At 42.4% G+C, this 15,162-nt stretch overlaps 1 protein-coding gene and 1 pseudogene across 1 annotated transcript; one reads left to right on the plus strand and one right to left on the minus strand.

Moving 5' to 3' along the window:
* Positions 1-11,549: 11,549 nt before the first annotated feature.
* Positions 11,550-12,860, minus strand: LOC103011324 (olfactory receptor 5-like; annotated as a pseudogene).
* Positions 12,861-13,496: 636 nt separating this feature from the next.
* On the plus strand, positions 13,497-14,470 carry LOC103011044 (olfactory receptor 1019-like). Its single transcript, XM_057533751.1, is given in 2 exon segments — positions 13,497-14,013; positions 14,016-14,470. Coding segments are annotated over 2 exon segments (972 nt in total).
* The last annotated feature ends 692 nt before the right edge of the window (positions 14,471-15,162 follow it).

Raw genomic sequence — 15,162 nt, forward strand, 5'->3', positions numbered from 1 at the left:
AGTGCCTGTGAGGTCGCTAGACGGCGCCATTGAATCGTAGGAAAGTAAACAGGCTTTTTTTTTTTTTTTTAATTAAAAAAATGTTTGTGTGTGTGAAAAATAACGCATGTAGAAAAAGTACACAGGACAAGATTTTACAATGCAACGAATAATATTTAACATATAACCGTACCCCTGTCTAGTAAAATCATACACTTTCTTATGTTCAAAGACTTTTTCTTGATTCCTTTCCTCACTACCCTCTTGCTTCCCCCCAGACATGAGTACAATACTGGTGTCTAACAGGATAATTTGTTTTAGCTGCTGTTGAACTTTATATACGTGGCTTCGTACACTATATGTTTCTGGATATCTCGTTCAACACATTTGTGAGATTTAACTATGTTGTTGCATTTAGGTGTCATTTGGTCATTTTCATTGCTTTCCCCCCCCCCCCATCATTTAGGTCCATCTTTTTACAATGAAATTTTATCTCAAGAATGTGACATTTTTAATTTATTTTATTTTTTCTTTTCTTTTTTTTCTCATTGTGTTTGTTTTTGGTTAAATTTTTCTCATATTTTGGTGTTAATGGACATTTGTGTGGTTTCTGGTTTGATGCTGCTATAAATATTCTCATACGTGTCTGGGTGCTCAAGTCCATGCATTACCCCTAAATACACATGTAGGAGTGGAACTGCTTTGTCATAAATTTGTGTGTGTTAACCTTTAGTAGATACTGCCAATTTTATTGCCACAGTCGACCGATTTACACCCCCAGCAGTGGTGAATGAGTATTTCCATCTATTTCCCATTCCAAAACTTGGCAGTAAGCACGATTTGGTGTTAGCTGTATATGAGGTTTGTAGTTGTATCTCATTATGTTTTTCTTTTGCATTTTCCTGATTGCTAACGAGTTTGTGTATTTTTTCATCTATTGAATGGCAGTTCAATATTCTTCTTTCTGATGGGCTAGTTTAAGTTTCTTCCCCACTGTTTTCTTCTGAAGTATTTTCCTCTCTTTTAGCTTTTTTTTTTTTTTTTTTTTTGCTTCGCCCCACGGCTTGTGGGATCTTAGTTCCCCGAATAGGGATCGAACCTGGGCTCCCAGCAGTGGAAGCACAGATTCCTAACCACTGGACAGCCAGGGAATTCCCTCTTTTTGCTTTATAGACGTTATTTCTGTGTTCAAGATATACACTCTTTTTCAAATATATGTGTTACAAAGAATTTCCCACACTATAGCTTGACTTTTCAGTCCTTTCACTGTGTGTGTGTGATAGAGTGCTTAGTTTTCATATAATTAAACCAGTTGCGCTTGTTTCCAAGTCTAAACAGACCCCAAAGCAATGTGTCTTCTACCATCTTCTAAGAGTTTTATTGATTTTGAATTTACTTTTCCTTCTTCCTTTAGAACATAATTTTTTTTTGGTCTTTTATCTTTTTAAAAAAATTTTACTGGAGTATAGTTGATTTACAACGTTGTGTTAGTTTCGATATATGTATATTATAGAGGGCACATAGTTTTAAGAAGAGCTTGAGAAAATTTCACATTCTCTCTCTCTCTTTTTTTAAATTTAAATTTATTTATTTATTTATTTATTTTTGGCTGCGTTGGGTCTCTGTTGCTGCGCGCAGGCTTTTCTCTGGTTGCGGAGAGCAGGGGCTACACTTTGTTGCGGTGCGCGGGCTTCTCATTGCCGTGGCTTCTCTTGTTGCGGAGCACGGGCTCTAGGCACGAGGGCTTCAGTAGTTGTGGCACACGGGCTTAGTTGCTCCGAGGCATGTGGGATCTTCCCGGACCAGGGCTTGAACTGGTGTCCCTTGCATTGGCAGGTGGATTCTTAACCACTGTGCCACCAGGGAAGTCCCCTCATGTTCTCTTAGTAGTGGTGGATTGGGCTAAGGCCGTTTATTGAAATGCCTTTACTTTCTTCACTTCTCTGCAATGCCATTTTTTCTTATCAATTAAATAAACATTTGTGTGTTGGCTCAGTTCTTTGCTCTCTTTGCTAGCTCACTGGTCAGATTTCCTTATTGTTAATTTCTGTAGCTTTGAGACAAGCATTGTTTTCCACTAGAGTTGGTCCTTTACCTTCGCATATAAATTTTAGGATTCAGTTTGCTTAGTTTCACACATACACACACTTACACATGCACACACATACCCTTGTGGGATTTTGACTGGGATGACACAAAATCTACAGACTAATATAGGTAAAAATGAAAAGTGAAAATTACTGACTACTCAAGTTTATAACATGTGCCCATTTATGTAGGTCCTCTTTAATTCTTCTTTTTAATGTCATTTAATTTTTAAGTGAAAATTGTATCTATTTAAGGTATACAGCATGATAATTTTTAAAAGTTTTAAAAATTGAAGTATAGTTGATTTACATTATTGTGTTAATTTTGGGGTACAGCAAAGTGATTCAGTTATACACATATGTTTTCAGATTATTTTCCATTATAGGTTATTGCAAGATATTGAATGCAGTTCCCTGTGCTATACAGTAAATCCTTGTTGCTTATCTATTTTATATATAGTTGTGTGTATCTTTTAATACCATACTTCTAATCTATCCCTCCCCCACTTTCCCCTTTGATAACCATATGTTTGTTTTCTATGTCTCTGAGTCTGTTTCTGTTTTGTAAATAAATTCACTTGTATCATTTTTAAGTTTCCACATATAAGTGGTATCATATGATATTTGTCTTTCTCTGACTTGCTTCACTTAGTGTGATCATCTCTAGGTCCATTCATGTTGCTGCAAATGGCATTATTTCATTCTTTTTTATGACTAATATTCTATTGTATATATATGCCACATCTACTTTATCCATTCATCATTGATGGACATTTAGGTTACAGCATGATGAGTTGACGTACATATACATAGTAAAATGATTACTATAGTCAACCAAATTAACGTATCGTCTCCTCACAAAGTTACCAATTTTTTTTGTGTGTGTGCTGAGAGTTCCTGAAAACTACTCTCTCAGCAAATATCCAGTATTCAATACAGTAGTCTTAACTACAGTCTACATGCTGTATGCGCAATTTCTAGGCTTATTCATCCTATATAATTGCAACTTTTAACCAACATCTTTCCATTTCCCCACCTCACAGCCCCTGATAACCATCATTCTCCTATCTGTTTCCATGTACTCAACTTCTTTAGCTTCCATGTACAAGTGAGATCATGCAATTTTTTTCCAGAAAGCTTTGCCTTTTTTTCTTTGGGGCCAAAAAAGAAACCAACCAACCAACCAACCAAAACCACACAAACAAATCAAAACTCCCAACTTTCTGCAAAGAGGGATTTTGAAAACTAGTAACAGAGTCCAGTCTCCTCAATTTCTTTGGATAGAAGAAGTTCCAAGGACAGCATGTGCTGTCTCAGGTTACAAGCAGGCTGACCAGCCCTCCTGGTTTGCTCAGCACTGTTTCTGGGATGCAGGACTTTCAGTGCTGAAACCAGGGCAGACTTGGGGAAACCAGAGTACATTGCTCACCCTTAACGTTGGAGAGACCTTGTTTTCTTTGGCTAACACTCGTTTTTGTCTGAGTTCATCCATGATTACAGGTCTTGTTTATGTTTCCCTCCAACACGGTCACAGAATGGCCATGTCTGCTGGCCGTGTGCTATGACATTCTGGCTGCTCCTCAGGAGGACACCAAGGCCTAGCCGTGACTGCCAGGCCACTCGTACGTGTCAAGAGCTGCTTCTCTCTATCTCAGATTAAAGTCACCTGCAGACTTCTCACTCCAGGTCTGTGAGCCCTTTCTGGGCCACGGCGACTGGACTTCTCTGTCCATTTCACACACAAGAAATGTAACTCTTAGAAAGGCCCCCTAACCAATCCAGGATGTAGCTGCCATGACAACCCTGTGAGTTTTCATCTGGAGTCACCTGCATGGCACAACAACACAGATTCTGGTGGGAGGGAGGAATCCACTCACACAGACCTTTTCCTCTACGACTCTGAGCGATGCAGAAAGTTTTCTTTTTTCCAACGTCCCAGCCCAATCTCTGCTAACGAGCACAATTCCCCGGGTGGTGCCCAGGAATCTCCAGAGATACAGGGGGAAGGGTCTTCAATTACTCAGTTCTCCACCCATTCCCGCAGGACTTTCAGGAGACTGTGTGGGAGACTGAAGGGGAAAATACAGAGAGAGGGAGATGGGATGCCTTTATTCTCAGGGAGACCGCTTCAGAAAGTGCTGGGATCCAAGAAGTTTCACATGGGCTCCTCAGATTTACTTTCTTATTCTCCCTTAGGTTCCAGAGCAGCCTGACTCCTGTTCGTGTGTGGTCTCCTCATGGAAAGAATGGGTGAAGTTCCTGGATTAGACCCTACTGGATCCAGGTGTGTGGTTGGGTAAGGGAGAAGTGTGGGAAGAGGATGTTTTACCTGATGTAGCTTTATCTATCCAAGCCATACTTCCATCCATCCATGCATCCAATCATCCATCTATCCATCCATCCATCCACCCATCCAACATCCATCCATCCATCCATCCATCCATCATGTCCTCTCTGCCTGGTATCCTCTTCCCTCTCCCAGCCATGCTAATAGGGTCACCTTTTCCCCTCCCAACACTCTTCCATCACTTCCTCAGGAAGCATTTCTGTCCTCTCAGATTAAGGCAGAGTCCCTTTTGCTCATGTTAGAAACTCAGATTCCTACAAGTGCTAGGCAGGTACTTAGTGTTCCCACTGTGTTTCCATATCCTAGTACAGGCATGTCCTCTCTCATCCCTTTCAAATGACAGCGTTCAATTTGGATGTCAGGTCAGAGGAGGAGATAAAGATATACGTATATTTCCTCCTTCATGTTAAAAAAATTGTAGCCTACCCACTGTTCTCTCCCTCACTGTGGCATCCTAATTACTGCCCCCACCAAACTCACTCTTCCATCCATTTCATTAACAATGTATTAGAAATCTATTTCTATAAGTATAAAAAGTTTCCTTATTCTTTTCATTTCTGCATAGTATTCTGTGTTACGGATGGATCCTAGTTTCTTTACCCAGTCCCATATTTATAGATATTGAGATAGTTTTCCATCTTCTGGAATATAACCTAGTACTTACATTAAAAAAAAAAATGTTTGACAATAGTCCTGTTGCTCTCTCGTTTTGCACGTGTGATCACATCGGTACGAAAACGTCCTAGAAGTTGCAGAACTTGGTAAAGGATGCAGCTATAGATTGTCAGGGAACGGAGCACAGTGGGAACAGATCAAGGTCCGTGGATGCTCCAGGAGCAGTGGGAGACCCTGGACTTGTAAAGGGAAGACTAGAAAAGACTTCAGCATCCAGGATGGACCAGACAGTTTTCTGCCTTACTACTCTCTTCTAATTCAACCCCTCAACACTCCTCTCTACGTGGTGGGGGTGATTCTTCCCATCTCCCAGACGAAGAGCTGAGACCATGAACAGCGAAGGGACTTGGTGATGATGACACCAGTTCTGGAGTGCGGTGACTCTTCCTGTGAGGTAGGTGCCATGTACAGCCCCCCTTAGGGACCCTTTGCTGTAAGATGCTCAAATTCCTCACCAAGCCCCCAAAACCCTGCACTGTCTGGTATCCCTTTATCCTCAGTTCCCATGATATTGCACTGCAGGGTCTGAGGGTTTGATTGTTAATTTATTTACATGCTTATTGTCTATATCCTTGTCTCCACCACTGATTGGAATTATTTAAAGTTTGGACCTTTACTTTTTTATTACTGTCTCTGTACCTAGAATAGACTTATAGGAAATGCATAATAAATATTTGTTGGAGTAATGAGTGAGTGAATGATAGATAGGGCTTGGTCTTTTCCTTTTATTTTTCCTTTATATCTCCACTTTGTTCTTAGAATTATTTTAAAATATCCATCCATATCATTTTACTAAGTAATTTCACTTCCTGATCATTATCTTAAGGAAATAATTTTACAAGTGTGTAAAGATGAATGTATAATAATGATTCACAAAAAATTGTTCATTGTAATTTAAAAATGGAAATAATCTAAAATTTCAAAATTAGGGATTAAATGCATAAACCATGACACACTTATCAATGCTTTGGAATATAAAATGATTTGAAAGAATTATGGAAAAATGATTCATTTGTCTGAAAACATGTCAGTGCTAACTTCATAAGTGAAGAAAAGCAGTTTACAAAACAGAATGAAATATACATTCCCGTTTTGCTTCTGGGTGTGCATTTGTGTGTTTCTAGGTTTTTGTGTATGCCAAGAAATACGTTGCAAAAGAGTTATAGCAAAATATTAACAGTGGCTACATTGGTAATGGACTCACGGGTTTTATTTTATTTTAATCTTTGCAATATTTTTTCTATTTCTGAAAAATTTAAACATGATTAATTGAACATTGAGGATAATGAGTAACATAAAGATTTGCCTTCATTTAAAAAAATTTATTTATTTATTTATTTATTTTTGGCTGTGTTGGGTCCTCGTTTCTGTGCGAGGGCTCTCCCCAGTTGCGGCAAGCGGGGGCCACTCCCCATCGCGGTGCGCGGGCCTCTCACTATCGCGGCCTCTCTTGTTGCGGAGCACAGGCTCCAGATGCGCAGGCCCAGCAGTTGTGGCTCACGGGCCCAGCTGCTCCGCGGCACGCGGGATCCTCCCAGACCAGGGCTCGAACCCGTGTCCCCTGCACTAGCAGGCAGACTCTCAACCACTGCGCCACCAGGGAAGCCCAGATTTGCCTTCATTTTGCATCTACAATGTTTCAGCCTCTGCGCTTGTTTCTTTTTTTTTTTTTAATTTTTGAATTTTATTTATTTTTTTATACAGCAGGTTCTTATTATCTATTTTATACATATTAGTGTATATATGTCAATCCCAATCTCCCAATTCATCCCACCACCACCCCCCTCCCACTTTCCCCCCTTGGTGTCCATACGTTTGTTCTCTACATCTGTGTCTCTATTTCTGCTCTGCAAACCGGTTCATCCGTACCATTTTTCTAGGTTCCACATATATGTGTTAATATACAATATTTTTCTCTTTCTGACTTACTTCACTCTGTATGTGAGTCTCTAGATCCATCCACGTCTCTACAAATGACCCAATTTTGTTCCTTTTTATGTCTGAGTTATATTCCATTGTATATATGTGCCACATCTTCTTTATCCATTCGTCTGTCGATGGGCATTTAGGTTGCTTCCATGACCTGGCTATTGTAAATAGTGCTGCAATGAACATTGGGGTGCATGTGTCTATTTGAATTGTGGTTTTCTCTGGGTATACGCCCAGTAGTGGGACTGCTGGGTCATATGGTAGTTCTATTTTTAGTTTTTTAAGGAACCGCCATACTCTTCTCCATAGCGGCTGTATCAATTTACATTCCCACCAACAGTGCAAGAGAGTTCCCATTTCTCCACACCCTCTCCAGCATTTGTTGTTTGTAGATTTTCTGATGATGCCCATTCTAACTGGTGTGAGGTGATACCTCATTGTAGTTTTGATTTGCATTTCTCTAATAATTAGTGATGTTGAGCAGCTTTTCATGTGCTTCTTGGCCATCTGTATGTCTTCTTTGGACAAATGTCTATTTTAGGTCTTCTGCCCATTTTTGGATTGGGCTGTTTGTTTTTATAATATTGAGCTGCATGAGCTGTTTATATATTTTGGAGATTAATCCTTTGTCTGTTGATCCGTTTGCAAATATTTTCTCCCATTCTGAGGGTTGTCTTTTCATCTTGTTTGTAGTTTCCTTTGCTTTGCAAAAGCTTTTAAGTTTCATTAGGTCCCATTTGTTTATTTTTGTTTTTATTTCCATTACTCTAGGAGGTGGATCAAAAAAGATCTTGCTGTGATTTATGTCAAAGAGTGTTCTTCCTATGTTTTCCTCTAAGAGTTCTATAGTATCTGGTCTTACATTTAGGTCTCTAATCATTTTGAGTTTATTTTTGTATATGGCGTTAGGGAGTGTTCTAATTTCATTCTTTTACATGTAGCTGTCCAGTTTTCCCAGCACCACTTATTGAAGAGGCCGTCTTTTCTCCATTGTATATCCTTGCTTCCTTTGTCACAGATTAGTTGACCATAGGTGTGTGGGTTTATCTCTGGGCTTTCTGTCCTGTTCCATTGATCTATATTTCTGTTTCTGTGCCAGTACCATATTGTCTTGATTACTGTAGCTTTGTAGTATCGTATGAAGTCAGGGAGTCTGATTCCTCCGGCTCTGTTTTTTTCCCTCAAGACTGCTTTGGCTATTCAGGGTCTTTTGTGTCTCCATACAAATTTTAAGATTTTTTGTTCTAGTTCTGTAAAAAATGTCACTGGTAATTTGATAGGGACTGCATTGAATCTGTAGATTGCTTTGGGTCATATAGTCATTTCCACAATATTGATTCTTCCAATCCAAGAACATGGTATATCTCTCCATCTGTTTGTGTCATCTTTGATTTCTTTCATCAGTGTCTTATAGTTTTCTGAGTACAGGTCTTTTACCTCCTTAGGTAGGTTTATTCTTAGGTATTTTACTCTTTTTGTTGCAATGGTGAATGGGACTTTTTGCTTAATTTCTCTTTCTGATCTTTCGTTGTTAGTGTATAGGAATGCAAGAGATTTCTGTGCATTAATTTTGTATCCTGCAACTTTACCAAATTCATTGATTAGCTCTAGTAATTTTCTGGTGGCTGTGCTTGTTACTTCTTAACCATAATTGCTTGTAATCGTTCCAACATTGCTGTGAGGGAGATTCTTTAATGATTCCCATTTTACAGATGAGCTCAGTATTCTGAGTGAGCTTTTCCAAGTTTGCACAGCTACTAAAGGACAGAGCTAGGATTTAAACCTGGGCTATAGTGACAGCCGAGGTCTTATACAACACTATCTCCATTCTGGTTGTGGTTACAGGAATCTAAATATGTTAAAACACATAGAAGTGTAGACCAAGAATATCCGTTTTATGTATATTAATTTGAAACCTAAAAAATTTTAGTTGGTTCATTTAAGGAATTAAATGAGTGAAGTAGGAGGGAAGAAAGCCATCTCTATATCCCACACTTGCTGTTAGATGATGACTCATAAATTCCAATATGGACTCCAGGGAGATCTATCCATAGGTGAATCAGTCTGGAAGGAAAAGTTCTACAGCTTTAGGAAGATGATAAATGGCAACTGTCCTGGAGACTGTGGTGAGCTAGAGAGAATCCTCATCCGAAGAGGGCAGGTCCACATTCCAATCTCTAGATGATTTTAAATGTTTTCACAGCTAAGAAGTGATCCAATTAAAGCATAGATGAGAGCCAGACTGAACATACTAGTGCTACTGTTCAAATTTGTCTTTAGGCTGCCAATTCCTTGAGAGCAGAGCCTATTCTCCTTGCTCACTATTGTAGTTCCATTGCCTGGGATAGAGTCTGGACTGAGTTAGTAGCTGCTCAAAAATATTTGTTGAATGAGTGAATGAATCTACTAAAGGAACGATGAATGGGGACTTCCTGGCAGTCCAGTGGTAAAGACTTCGCCTTCCAATGCAGGGGGCACTGGTTCCATCCCTGGTCGGGAAGCTAAGATCCCATATGCCTTGTGGCCAAAAAACCAAAACGTAAAACAGAAGCAATACTGTAACAAATTCAATAACGACTTTAAAAAAAATGGTTCACATAAAAAAAAAATTACCTGTATTTTTTTTTAAAAAGAAACGATGAACGAATCAAACCATAAATGGATTTACGAATAAATGACTCAAGTAGAAATGCATGAATGAAATAATCCACTAGCCAACATGTAAAAGAGTCAATGAATGATTGACCCAATCCATCCAACAATCCATCAATCCATGAATCAATGAATGATTATATGATAGGATGAGTCAATGAGGGATGCTGAATGGTGGATTATATTAAGCAACATTCCCACCAAGGGACATAGCAATGCAGGGTAAAGGAGTAGTGATCTGAGCAGCAGTGCCAAGGAACCCACTAGAGTTTGTGCCTTGAAAGAATCAAACCATACTTATATGAAGCTGTCAGTTTCTGAACAACTCACTCAAGATGACCCATATTTTCCCACCCAGCTAAGTTTCAGAAGGAGCATGGACATCCAGAATAGCACAAAGAAGATTTACTTCATTCTGCTTGGGCTGTCCCAGTACCCACGGGTTCAGACCATGTTCTTCTGCCTGCTCCTCATGTCCTATGTCGTCACCCTTCTTGGGAACAGCCTTATCCTGCTACTACGATCCTCGGCTCTCCATGCCCATGTACTTCTTCCTCAGTAAACTGTCCTTCCTGGACATGTGTTACACCACATCTAGTGTGCCCCAGATGCTGGTCAACTGCTTGGCGACGATCCCTATCATCTTGCTAGGACAGGGCTTGGCCCAGATGGCTGCAGGACAGTACCTGGGTGTTGTGAGTGTCTCCTGCTGGCTGCCATGGCCTATGATCGCTGTGTGGCCATTGGTGACCCCCTGCACTACTCAGTACGCATGGGGCCCCGACTTTGTAGCCTGTTGGCTGGGACCTCATGGACTTCAGGCTTCCTGTTGACTGTAGTCCCTGTGATAACCATGCCCTTGGAGTTCTGTGCTTGCCAGGTAATCAACCACTTCTCGTGTGAGCTCCTGGCCCTGCTCAAGCTTGCCTGCTCTGACCTGCATTCCTATGCAGGTCATTTCTATGAGTCGCTCCTATGTGGCCATTGGTAGCGGAAGCACGGAGTCTTAACCACTGAACCGCCAGGGAAGTCCCCCAACATGAATTTTTATTACTTAAAATAAAAATGAAAAATATGCTAGTATGGTAGTAAGTCATTCTATAGAAGGTCTTTCTTTGAATTTGTTTTCTCTTATAAAATGCATATTTATTCAATTATAAAGGTAATACAAGCTTATTGCAAAATATTCAAATGTATAAAATAGAAAATATGAGTCCCCTGTGGTCTCATGCCTAAAAACATAGCTAATAACTCTTTGATATATATCTTTTCAGATTCCTTTCTAGGTTATTAGTTATTAACATAAATAACTACTGCAATTAGTCTATTATTATTGTTTTACAAATCTTTGACATACTCTTATACTGCTTCTTTCATTTTTAACTAAACAACCTACCGTCTCCCCATGGCAGTATCTGCAAGTCTGGTTTAATGTCTTTAATGAATGCCTGTTATTTCACACTATGTATATAATGTAACATATTTAAATAATTTCACGTTGGTGGACATTTGAGTTATTTGCAAAAATTTCCAATAAAATAATGTTTATTCCAAATCTCACAGTGTTGCAATAAAAATTCTTGTACTTAAATTTTGTATTATACATTTTTTTTACAGTGGGCAAGGAGTAAATTTCCATTTCTTGTATTACTAGAGGGCGTGCACATCTTTTTTGTAGGTTATCAGCCACTTACATGTTTCCTTCAATAGCCTTCCTGTTCATGACCATTTTCCTTTTGGTTTTTCTCTCGGTGGAGGTCTTCATATTTTTCTCCTTTATTTAAAGAAGTCTTTATACGTTATGTTGCAAATATTTTCCTCCGGATTTCTATTTGCCTTTGAAAGCTGTGCACGTGTTTTGGCCACGAAAGTGTTAAAAATCAGGAGCAGGAAATGTCAGTTCTCGCTGAAGAGACTCGGCGCTGGGGGAGGGTTTTCCGCAGCGCTGCACGGACCTCCTTGTTCCGCAGGCAGTAGACTAGATCAGGCAGCACATGGGCGTGGCCACCGTGTAGATGACGGACAGCAACTTGTTGAGGTCAGTGGGTTCGACACGACTGGGGCGGTAATACGTGAAGAGAACCACTGAGCAGAAGATGTCCACCACAATCAGGTGGGAGGCGCAGGTGGAGGGTTTTGCTGCCGGCAGCAGCTGAAGGCATTTGGAGCACAGCCCTCGTGATGGCCGCATACGAGGCCAGAGCAACTAGCAGGGTCCCGCAGATGACGATGGCAGAGATGAAGTTGACCAGCTCCGTCAGGGTCACGTGGGTGCAGGACAGGTTGAGCAGAGGGGAGACATCACAGAAAAATTGGTTGAGGACATTGGGGCCACAGTAGGACAGGCTGGCGATGCATGATATCTTGACCACCGAGACCAGCAGTCCACCAAGCCATGAGGACAAAGCTAAACCCAGGCAGATCTGGGGCCTCAGGAGCAGCAGGTAGTGTAGTGGGCGGCAGACGGCCACATAGTGGTCGTAGGTCATGGAGGCCAGGAGGGTGCACTTGGTGCCAGTGAGAGAGATGAATAAAAAAAGCTGAATTGGGCTTCCCTGGTGGCGCAGTGGTTGAGAATCTGCCTGCCAATGCAGGGGACACGGGTTCGAGCCCTGGTCTGGGAAGATCCCACCTGCCGCGGAGCAACCAGGCCCGTGAGCCACAACTACTGAGCCTGCGCGTCTGGAGCCTGTGCTCCACAACAAGAGAGGCCGCGATAGTGAGAGGCCCGCGCACTGCGATGAAGAGTGGCCCCCACTTGCCGCAACTAGAGAAAGCCCTCGCATAGAAACGAATACCCAACACAGCCAAAATTAAATAAATAAATTAATTAATTAAAAATAAATAAATAAATAAAAGGGTCAATTAAAAAAAAAAAGCTGAATTATGCAGGCTGTGAAGGGCACATGGCATGCACTGGACCTCAGCCCCACGAGCAAGCTGGGCATGGTCACTGACATGTAGCAGGTCTCCAGGCAGCTCAGGTTGCCCAGGAAGAAGTACATGGGCTTTCAGAGCTCACCATGACTGCAGACAAGGGAAATGATGAGCGTGTTCTCCAGGAGGGTCAGCAGGTAGAGAGTCAGGAAGACGGCAAACAGCACAATCCTTATGCCTTGCCTGGCAGGTAAACCCAGTAGGATAAACTTTTGCACTCTGGACATATTGCCCTAGTCCAGAGACCTCTCCATCTATGTAAGAAAGAAACAGGTTTGTAGAGACCATGATCCATGCAGAAATAAATTGATCAAAGGGGGAGAGAATATACAGTTAGGGCCCCTAGAGCCAATGCTACTTTGCTGTAGGTTGACTCTTGTTCTGAGCGCCAGCAAGGAGCAATTGGGAAATTGCAAAACTGGAAACGGAAAATTTAACACTACTTACTCTGATCATTGACAAGATACTCAACCTTTATAAGCCTCCATTATCTTATCTGTAAAATGGAGGTGAAATCTATCCCCAGGAGGTCCTTAGTCCTTATGGATATTAAACATGGCAACAGACGAGAAAGTGCTTTATAAAGAGAGTCATGAGTATTCCTTTACTTTTTTAAAAAAATAAATTTATTTATTTTAGGCTGTGTTGGGTCTTCGTTGTGGTGCATGGGCTTCTCTTTGCAGTGGTTTCTCTTTGTGGTGGCTTCTCTTGTTGTGGAGCACCAGCTGTAGGTGCGTGGGCTTCAGTAGTTGTGGCGCATGGGCTCAGTAGTTGTGGAGCATGGGCTTCACTGCTCTGCGGCATGTGGGATCTTCCCGGACCAGGGCTCAAACCCGTGTCCCCTGCATTGGCAGGCTGATTCTTAACCACTGCGCCACCAGGGAAGCCCCATGCACTGCTTTTTGAGCATCCCCTGCCATTCACGAGCTTTTCCGAAGACACAACATGACCAATCTCAAGGCAGTGCCTGTTTTCTTCCTCCGGGTTTCTCAGCGGTCCCTGAGATACAGCTGCTCAGCGCTGCTGCCTTCCTTCTGGTTTACCTGGCCGCGTTTCTGGGGAACATCTCCATGGTGGCCGCCGTGACGATGGACGCCCGCCTGCACACGCCCATGTACTTCTTCCTCAAACACGTCTCCTTGGTGGATATCTGATCCGTGTCCACCACCCTGCCCCAGGCCCTGGTGGCCACCCTGCTGGGCTCGGGGCAGATTTCCCTCCATGCGTGCACGTCCCAACTCTTTGCCTTTGTCTGCCTGGAGTCCACAGATTGTTTTCTCATCACCTCCATGGCTTATGACCATTGTCTGGCCACCTACAGGCCCCTGGTGTATGGGGCAGCCATGAGGCCCCGGACCTGCATCTCCGTGGCAGCGGCCTGGGGCAGCGGGCTCCTCTTCTCTGCCTTCCCCTAACCAACACCTTCTCCCTGCTCTTCTGCGGCCCCAACGTGATTGACCACTTCTGTGACATTCTGCCACTCATGAGCCTAGCCTGTGCCAACACAGGTGTCCACAACATTGCGGGATTTGCAGCCAGCGGTTGCGTCATCATCAGCTGCTTCAGCCTCACTGTCCTGTCCTATGTGCGCATCTTGGCCACGGTGGTTCAGATCCGCTCAGCAGCCAGCCCCTGGAAGGCCTTCTCCACGTGTTCCTCCCACCTGGCCATCGTCCTCCTGTTTTACGATACTGGCAGCTCTGCCTACATGCAGCCCACCGTGCGCTATTCCCCGTGGCAAGGGCGCCTGGCTGCCGTCTTCTACTGCATCCTCATGCCCACCCTAAATCCACCTATCTACAGCCTGAGGAACAAGGACATGAAGGGGTCCCTGCGGAAGCTGTATCTTCAGGTGCCACCTTAGGACATGGAGTGACCCAGAAATCCAGCCTCACAGGATTTTCCTTGTGGTCATAGTGGAGGTGTTAATGTCTCCAGAGACCACCAGGAACACACTGGGTGGCCCAAAAAGTTGACAACAACGTTGATGACGATTCATGCAGGAAGCCCCAATAGGCAGCTGGATAAAATGGAGACGTGTCCAAGGTGCATTTAATTTAGGCAAATGGTACTGTACATACACAGGGGAAGGTAGAAAGAGGGAGAGAATAATTTAAAATACAGTTGACTTTCGGTATTCACGGGTTCCACATTTGCGGATTCAACCAACCATGGATCATGTACTCTGTTTACAATCCCTGGTTGGTCGAACCCATGAATGCAGAACCTGTGGGTATGGAGGGTGGACTATGGGACTTGAGCATCCATTCTGGTATCCTGGTGGGTACTGAACGACAACTGTAGTGAGGGCTCATTTCATCCCAAAGCCCACCAATGACCCTGTATCCTGGAGTATGAGTCCACTAGGGGACTTTCTGCTCAGTTCATCCATTTCCATGGACCTCCCACAAGTGACCACACCTTGGCCTGCTCAAAATGATTCTAATGCTTAGTGGTACACATTTTCCATCTAATATTTGTCTGAAATGCAAGTCAGTGAGTTCATCAGAAGAAGCAACTATTCTGGAAGAAAAATAGTCCATATCGTACTTGCAG

Source organism: Balaenoptera acutorostrata, chromosome 19, assembly GCF_949987535.1.
Source record: "Balaenoptera acutorostrata chromosome 19, mBalAcu1.1, whole genome shotgun sequence".
In the NCBI taxonomy this organism is placed as follows: Eukaryota; Metazoa; Chordata; class Mammalia; order Artiodactyla; family Balaenopteridae; genus Balaenoptera; species Balaenoptera acutorostrata.